Source organism: Alligator sinensis, unplaced genomic scaffold (assembly GCF_000455745.1).
Source record: "Alligator sinensis unplaced genomic scaffold, ASM45574v1 scaffold707_1, whole genome shotgun sequence".
NCBI lineage: Eukaryota > Metazoa > Chordata > Crocodylia > Alligatoridae > Alligator > Alligator sinensis.
In genome coordinates, this window is record NW_005842065.1 from 965,722 (window position 1) to 974,030 (window position 8,309).

The window sequence follows — 8,309 nt, forward strand, 5'->3', positions numbered from 1 at the left end:
TGTAGCACCAGAGGCGACACGGGAGCTGCTGGGCTGCCTGCTGTGGGTGCTGAAGGGTGCAGACCCTGATGTCCTGCGGGGCTGGCTCACTGACCTGCCCCCTGCCCGCCTGGCTCGGCTGCTCGACCTGTTGCGGCTCTGCACTGCTGCCTTCTGCTACAAGGTGTGGGGGTTGGGGGGGAGGAGAGAAGGGGGGGCAAAGGAGGGGTGTAGGGGGGCCTGGGACAGAGCTGGATCGTGTGTTGGCATGTGCATGTATGTTCGTGTGTTGGCACATGCGTGTTGCCATTTTGCATGCATGTTGCACGTGTGCATGTGTTGATGTCTTCATGTTGTGCGTGTTAATACGCATGTATTATGTTGGCAGACACGCATGTTGACGTATGCTTGTCTGCATGTGTGCGCGGCGTGGTACATGCCTCTGTAAATACATGGGCATAAAGGTGTGTGTGTGTGTGTTGGCATGTGCAGGCATGTCTATACGTGTGTATGGGTTTGTGTTCACATGAGCATGCATGTCTCTGGGTAGGTAGGGTGCACAGGTTATGTCTACACGGGTTTACAGGTATATGTACGTGCATGTGTATCTGCATCTTTCTGTGTGCATATGTATAACCTAGGAGGGCTGCACGTAAGCGTGGGTAATTGTGTTCCTGTCTGCATGCACAGCTGTGTGTCTGCATGCATGTCGCTCTGTGTGAGTAAGGGGGGGCTGCAGGTGAGGGGGGCTGGAGGGGTACACATGTGTGTGCATGTGGGCAGTATATGCACGTGTTTCCTGTGTGTAGGGCCGTCCAGGTGGAGAGCGCGGGCACCGCTTGCCCCTAGCCCAGTCACTGGACATGCGGGCACGGCTGGAGGAGGCCATCCTGGGCACTGTGGGCGCCCGCCGGGACATGGTGCGCCGCAGCCTGCGGACTTCCCCCCCCCCCAGGCTGGGAACATGGCTGGGCTTCTGGTCTGGCCCCCCCACCCCATAACACTGTCCCTCCAGAGCGCAGCCCCTTGGGGCCACATGAGAACGTGCGATGGAGGAAGAGCCTGACACACTGGAGACCTAGCACCGAGAGGCCTGATAAGTACGTGGGGAGGGGTTGCTGGGTGTGCAGGGGACACTGGGGCGGGGGTATAAGGCTATGCCCATAAGGGATGATGGCCCCTGGGGGGCACAGAGCCAGGCTGGGGGGGTCCTGGGCTGAGGAGACTAGGCTTTGTGGTGGGGCAGGGTCTCATATCACCCTCCCCACCCCCAGGACCAAGGAGGAGGTGGAGCAGGAGGTGCTGGTCGAGGGGAACCTGGTGACTGAGGCCAACCTGGTGGTGCTGGACACGCTGGAGATTATCGCCCAGGTGCTGGGAACAGGCTCCTAAATCGGGAGAGAACGCAGGTGTTTGGGCTCCCAGATGCTCCTGCTGTAACCCTCAAGGACTCTACTTCCCTTCACCCAGAGGACCCAGGTGTCCGGGCTCCAAGCCCCCCTGCTCTGACCCCTCCCCCCCCTTTCCCTGTCCAGAGAATTTAGGTGTCTGGGCTCAAATCCCACAGGATCCCCTGCTGTAATCCCAGAGACCCCTCCCCAAGTGAGGACAGAACCCAGGTCTCCAGGCTCCCAACCTGCCCCGCTTGCTGTCACTCCCCAGCCCCTACTTGCCCTCAGAGAACCCAAGTGTCCAGGCTCCTAGTGCCCCCTGCTCAAAGCCCCATGCCTCAGAGCTGGGGAGAGAACCCAGGCATCTGGGATTCACCTGCTCTGACCCTGTGCCCACAGACGCTGCCACTGGCCGAGGCCCGGGACAGCCTGCTGGGGGCACTGCTGCGGGTGCTGCTGCACAGCATGGCCTGTGCACCCAGTGCCCTCTACCTGCAGCACAGCCTGGCCACCCAGCGTGCCCTGGTGTTGCATGCATGTTGCACGTGTGCATGTGTTGATGTCTTCATGTTGTGCGTGTTAATACGCATGTATTATGTTGGCAGACACGCATGTTGACGTATGCTTGTCTGCATGTGTGCGCGGCGTGGTACATGCCTCTGTAAATACATGGGCATAAAGGTGTGTGTGTGTGTGTTGGCATGTGCAGGCATGTCTATACGTGTGTATGGGTTTGTGTTCACATGAGCATGCATGTCTCTGGGTAGGTAGGGTGCACAGGTTATGTCTACACGGGTTTACAGGTATATGTACGTGCATGTGTATCTGCATCTTTCTGTGTGCATATGTATAACCTAGGAGGGCTGCACGTAAGCGTGGGTAATTGTGTTCCTGTCTGCATGCACAGCTGTGTGTCTGCATGCATGTCGCTCTGTGTGAGTAAGGGGGGGCTGCAGGTGAGGGGGGCTGGAGGGGTACACATGTGTGTGCATGTGGGCAGTATATGCACGTGTTTCCTGTGTGTAGGGCCGTCCAGGTGGAGAGCGCGGGCACCGCTTGCCCCTAGCCCAGTCACTGGACATGCGGGCACGGCTGGAGGAGGCCATCCTGGGCACTGTGGGCGCCCGCCGGGACATGGTGCGCCGCAGCCGTGGTGAGAGCCCCCACAACCTGCCTCAGCTTCAGCCCCCAGTCCCAACTTCCCCATATCAACTCCCCCTGCCCCCCCACCTATACCCACAGCCCTGGCATCAGGCCCCTGCCCCCCCAAACCTGCTTTAGCATCATCCCCAACTCCTCCCATCCTGCGGACTGCCCCACCCCCCAGGCTGGGAACATGGCTGGGCTTCTGGGCTGGCCCCCCCACCCCATAACACTGTCCCTCCAGAGCGCAGCCCCTTGGGGCCACATGAGAACGTGCGATGGAGGAAGAGCCTGACACACTGGAGACCTAGCACCGAGAGGCCTGATAAGTACGTGGGGAGGGGTTGCTGGGTGTGCAGGGGACACTGGGGCGGGGGTATAAGGCTATGCCCATAAGGGATGATGGCCCCTGGGGGGCACAGAGCCAGGCTGGGGGGGTCCTGGGCTGAGGAGACTAGGCTTTGTGGTGGGGCAGGGTCTCATATCACCCTCCCCACCCCCAGGACCAAGGAGGAGGTGGAGCAGGAGGTGCTGGTCGAGGGGAACCTGGTGACTGAGGCCAACCTGGTGGTGCTGGACACGCTGGAGATTATCGCCCAGGTGCTGGGAACAGGCTCCTAAATCGGGAGAGAACGCAGGTGTTTGGGCTCCCAGATGCTCCTGCTGTAACCCTCAAGGACTCTACTTCCCTTCACCCAGAGGACCCAGGTGTCCGGGCTCCAAGCCCCCCTGCTCTGACCCCTCCCCCCCCTTTCCCTGTCCAGAGAATTTAGGTGTCTGGGCTCAAATCCCACAGGATCCCCTGCTGTAATCCCAGAGACCCCTCCCCAAGTGAGGACAGAACCCAGGTCTCCAGGCTCCCAACCTGCCCCGCTTGCTGTCACTCCCCAGCCCCTACTTGCCCTCAGAGAACCCAAGTGTCCAGGCTCCTAGTGCCCCCTGCTCAAAGCCCCATGCCTCAGAGCTGGGGAGAGAACCCAGGCATCTGGGATTCACCTGCTCTGACCCTGTGCCCACAGACGCTGCCACTGGCCGAGGCCCGGGACAGCCTGCTGGGGGCACTGCTGCGGGTGCTGCTGCACAGCATGGCCTGTGCACCCAGTGCCCTCTACCTGCAGCACAGCCTGGCCACCCAGCGTGCCCTGGTGGCCAAGGTGAGACCTCCCCCCACCTGGCTGCAGGTTCAAGCCCTGTGCCTGGCATCTCATGGATCTTGGGTGGAGGGGGGGTCCCTGATGGGGGGGTGGGTGGGGTGGGCTGGGGCCTGTGGGGAGGCCAGGTCCACACCCAGAGTGTGGAGAGAACCCGGGTGTCCAGGCTGGCACCTGACGCTGCTCCCTTCCCAGAGCTGAGGAAAAAACCCAGGTGTCTGGGAGAGAACCCAGGCGTTAAGCCCCTGCCCTTCCCCTTCCCCTTTCTCTTCTGCCACTGACCTTTCTGAGCTAGAGAGAACCTGCATGGCCACCCCACTCCCAAGGCTGGGGAGAGAACCCAGGCATCCAGGATCTATCCCCATCCCCCCTGCTCTAATCATGCCACCCCCTACCCCTCCAGCTGGAGAGAACCCAGGTGTCTGAGCTCCCAGCTCCCCCTGCTGTAAGTCCCCAGCCCCACTTGCCTCCCAGAGTTGTGGGGAGAACCCAGGCATCCAGGGGCCACTCTCACGCCATCTCTCTGTTGTGGGCAGTTCCCAGAGCTGCTGTTTGAGGAGGATGCGGAGCTGGGAGCTGAGCTTTGCCTGCGGCTGCTGCGGCTGTGTGGGAGCCATGTGGCTACAATCCGGGCCCACGCCAGTGCCTCACTCTACCTGCTCATGCGTCAGGGCTACGAGACTGCCCATGTGAGTGCCTGGGACCCCCTGTGTTCAACCTGGTGACCCCTCAACTGAGGGAGTCCCCCCATGCCCTGGGGATCTATCCCCTACCCTGGAGACCCTCTAATGTCCTTCCTGTGGGGACCCCCTTCTGCTATGGGGACCCTCTGTGCCCTGGAGACCCCCTCCCCACACCCAGGGAGCCCACTTTGCTCTGGAGACCCTCACAGTGTCTTGGGGTTGACCATGTCCTGGGGACTCTGCCCTTCACTTTGGGAACCTCCATGATTCCCTTCTGCTGCCATGCATCTGCTTCTGGGGGGGAGCACAGCTGCTGAAAGGGGGCAGTCTGCCCTGTCCTGTGCAAATTAGCATGGTGGGGGGGACTCATATATGCAGAGGGGGAGGGCTGGGATGGGGCACAGGGGTAACATTCTCCTTCTTCCCTCCCCCCCCCCCAGAGCTTTGCACGAGTGAAGCTGCAGGTGACGCTGTCGCTGTCTACACTGGTGGGGACGTCGCGGAGTCTCAGTGAGGAGCATCTGCGACGCTCACTGCGCACACTGCTCACCTACGCTCATGATGACCCCGAGCTGCACCACAGCCCCTTCCCAGAGCAGGTAGCTGGGCAGGGGCATGGTGAGCCCTGCCCCTAGTGGGAGGACCCTGTGGAAGCCCTGCCCTGGGAATGGGAGAAGTGTCAGGTAGCCCCATGCCCAGGTGGGAGGTGGCTTGGGGAGCCCCACCCCCTTGTGGGAGGGGCCACAGGGAGCTCTGCCCTCTGGTGGGAGGGGTCTTGAGAAACTCCAACCTGTGGATGGGGGGAATCTCCAGAACCACTACCCCCTAGTGGGAGGAGCCTCTGGGAGCCGCATGCTAGGGTGAGTGGAGTCTCGGGGAGCTTGTGGGGGGTCCTGGTAGAAGGAGCCTCAGAGAGCCTTGTCCTGTGGCTGGGAGGACACAGGGAGAGCCCTATCTGCTGGTGGGAGGGGTCTCTGGGAGCCCAACCCTTAGGGGGAGGAGCCTCAGGGAGCCCTACCTTCTAGGGGGTGGAGCTTCTGGGACTCCCTCCCCCCCTCCCTGTGGTGGGAGGAACTTCTAGGAGCCCCACCCTTAGGGGAGGAGCCTTGGAGAACCCAAGGGAACCCTAAGGTGCCTTATAATGTGCAGTGCCTGGCACTGGGGTGGGATATTGGACCAGGCTGCAGTGGGCTCTGGGGGGAACCATAATGCACCTAATGATGTACAGTGGGTGAGGTCTGGGGGAAGCAGGCAGCTAGGCCCCCTGTGACACTTACCAGCTCCCCTTTTCCCCCAGGTACAGGACCTGGTATTCAACCTGCACATGATCCTGACTGACACGGTGAAGATGAAGGAGCATCAGGAGGACCCCGAGATGCTGATTGACCTCATGTACCGGTAAGGACCCAGGCATCCGGGTACCCACAGCCCCTACTTCTGTCCCAGAGTGCACAGAGAACCCAGGCATCTGGGCTGCCAGCTCCCCTACTCTAAGACCTCAGCCTCTACTCCCCTTCCTAAGCTGAGAGAGAACCCAGGTGTCCAGGCTCCCAGCTCCAACCCTCTACCTGCAACCTGCTTTCAGAGCTGGGGAGAGAACCCAGATATCTGGGCTCCCAGCCCCCCTGTTCCAACCTCCAGCCCCCACTCCCCTCCCCAAGCTGGGGTGGAACTCAGGGGTCCAGGCCCCCAGCCTACCTGAAAAGGAACCCGGGTGTCCTGACCCTGCCTTCCCGCCCCCTCCAGCATTGCCAAGGGCTACCAGAACTCACCGGACCTGCGGCTGACATGGCTGCAAAGCATGGCGCAGACACACGCGGCCCGGGGGGGCCACGCTGAGTCTGCCCAGTGCCTGGTGCATGGTGCTGCCCTGGTGGCAGAGTACCTGAGCCTGCTGGAGGACCGGCGCCACCTGCCTGTTGGCTGCGTCTCCTTCCAGGTGAGCCCCTGAGCTGGGCAGGGGCAGGCAGTTATTTCGGGCAGAGGGCCACTTACTGAGTTTTGGCAAGGCATCAAGGGCCACATAGGCAGCCAGGGGCAGATAAATATTAACTTTCTAAATTTTTAGGGGCCCCATGGGCCAGATAGAATGGCCTGGCGGGCCACATCCGGGCTAGGGAGAACCCAAGTGTCCTGGGATTGGGGAGAGGGTGGGACCCAGGTGTCCAGGGGCTGGGACTAGGGAGCTGGAGAGCAAGTGGGATCCAGGAACCTGAGGACCAGGGAAGATGGTGGGACCCAGGTGTCTCAGGGCTGGGGAGGGGACAGGTCCCAGTTGTCCAAGTGCTGGAGGAGAGGCTGGGACCCAGGTGACTTGGGACCAGAAAGGAAACAGGACTTGGGTAGGGGCAGGACCCAGGTGTCCAGGGCCCATGACTGAGGGTAGAACTCAGGCATCTGGGTGCTGGGAGCAGGGATGGAACCCAGGTGTCCTGGCTCGCGGCCCCTCTGCTGTCACCTGCTCCCCTCCCGGATCCGGGAGAGAACCACAGGTGTTTGGGCTCCCCGCTCCAGTCCTGAGTGCTGTGCCAGGGAGGGAACCCAGTTGTCTGGGCTGACCCCCCACCCCCTCCTGCCCCCAGAACATCTCATCAAACGTGCTGGAGGAATCGGCTGTGGCCGACGACGTGGTGACACCAGGCGAGGAGGGCGTCTGCTCAGGGCAGCTCTTTACGGAACAGGGGTTGGTGGGTCTGCTCCAGCAGGCAGCCGATGCCTTCACTGCGGTGAGCTAGGACCCAGGAGTCCGGGGGGGAGGCTGGTGGGAGACAAGACCCAGGACTCTGAGGAGCCTGGTTGGGAATGAGACCTAGGAGTCTGGGATGGAACCCAGGAGTCCCGGTCCCTGAATTGGGGACAGGACCAAGGTGTCCTGGCTTACTGCCCCCTACCCTAGCCAATGTGGGCGTGGGGGTGAGGAAGGGAGATAGCATGGCTGAGGCCTTGCAATGCATTCTGGGAGCTTCTTGCTTGTTGAGGTGGGGGTTTGGGTATGGAGCCAGCAATAAAGTGATGCCAGGAGGCAGAAGGGGCCTCGGGGAGTTCATGGCAGGGGGCGGGGGGCAGAGACAGGTAAAATGGGACCCCCAATCCCCCCGGCCCCTCTTCCCTGCAGGCCGGGCTGTATGAGGCAGTGAACGAGGTCTACAAACTGCTCATCCCCATCCACGAAGCAAACCGTGACCACACACGACTGGCGACACTGCATGGGCAGCTGCAGGATGCCTTCGCCCGCCTCGCCCAGCCGGTGAGCAGGGGTTGGATGCCTGGATTCACTCCTGGTGCTGGGGAGGGGAAGGAGGGGCTTGGAGGAGGGGGATGTGGGTGCCTGGACTCCTGGGTTCCCTGGGAGGAGAGCTGGGGCTGGGAGGGGGGCTGAGAGCCCAGATGACTGGGTTCTCTTGAAGTTCTGGGAAATTTGGAGGGGGCAGGAGCAAGAACCTGAACACCTGGGTTCCCTGTCCAGGTTTGGGGATGGAAGAGAGCATGGATTAGATGCCGAACACTTGGGTTCCATTTCCCATGTTGGGGAGGGGGCACGGGAATTGGAAGCTGGAGCTTGGTCTCCTGGGTTCCAGCCTTTGCTCTGCTGCTAATTTGTCCAGATCCCCTCTCTGCCTGTGCCTTAGTTTCCCCTAAGAGGGGAGGGGTGTGCGCAGGGGTGTGTGGGGCGCATGCCAGCGACCATTAATGGTTTCTCTCTCCCTCTCGGCACCCGGCAGAGTTCTGGCTGGGAGGTAGGCCCGTTATTTCATGTATGCACACATCTGTGCGTGCGTGTTTTTTGTTTTTTTTTCCCCCCCTGCACCCGCGTGGTCCTCTCGAGCATAACCCAGGGGTGGGCCAGGAACCTCCCTGTTTAATCCCCTTGGGGTACTAGGGACTAGGAGGGGGGTTGGGTGGGCATGGGGTGCCTCTTGGTCTCTGCCCCACCTTCCCAAAGCATGGGAGGGGCCAGGACA

General features: G+C 61.5%; 2 protein-coding genes across 6 annotated transcripts in view; both read left to right on the plus strand.

Annotated features, from left to right (window-relative positions):
• LOC106722191 (dedicator of cytokinesis protein 6-like) overlaps positions 1–2,243 on the plus strand; it is an 11,195-nt gene extending 8,952 nt beyond the window's left edge. Inside the window, exons 15-19 of the mRNA XM_025203829.1 lie at positions 789–909; positions 953–1,079; positions 1,254–1,350; positions 1,770–1,895; positions 2,229–2,243. Of these exons, the coding sequence (XP_025059614.1) occupies positions 789–909; positions 953–1,079; positions 1,254–1,350; positions 1,770–1,895; positions 2,229–2,243 (486 nt within the window). The remainder of the gene's footprint in view (positions 1–788; positions 910–952; positions 1,080–1,253; positions 1,351–1,769; positions 1,896–2,228) is intronic.
• LOC102373315 (dedicator of cytokinesis protein 6) overlaps positions 1,961–8,309 on the plus strand; it is a 10,233-nt gene continuing 3,884 nt past the window's right edge. For 2 of the 5 annotated variants that reach the window (XM_025203870.1, XM_025203872.1), the window contains exons 1-10: positions 1,962–2,523; positions 2,758–2,842; positions 3,017–3,113; positions 3,533–3,667; positions 4,201–4,353; positions 4,788–4,946; positions 5,645–5,745; positions 6,094–6,286; positions 6,930–7,073; positions 7,463–7,594. In XM_025203870.1, coding sequence (XP_025059655.1) covers positions 2,451–2,523; positions 2,758–2,842; positions 3,017–3,113; positions 3,533–3,667; positions 4,201–4,353; positions 4,788–4,946; positions 5,645–5,745; positions 6,094–6,286; positions 6,930–7,073; positions 7,463–7,594 — 1,272 coding nt within the window. In that variant the 5' untranslated portion in view covers positions 1,962–2,450. Of the gene's footprint in view, positions 2,524–2,757; positions 2,843–3,016; positions 3,152–3,532; positions 3,668–4,200; positions 4,354–4,787; positions 4,947–5,644; positions 5,746–6,093; positions 6,287–6,929; positions 7,074–7,462; positions 7,595–8,069; positions 8,085–8,309 lie in introns of those variants that run through there. The other 3 variants (XM_025203869.1, XM_025203871.1, XM_025203873.1) reach the window with 3 other exon arrangements.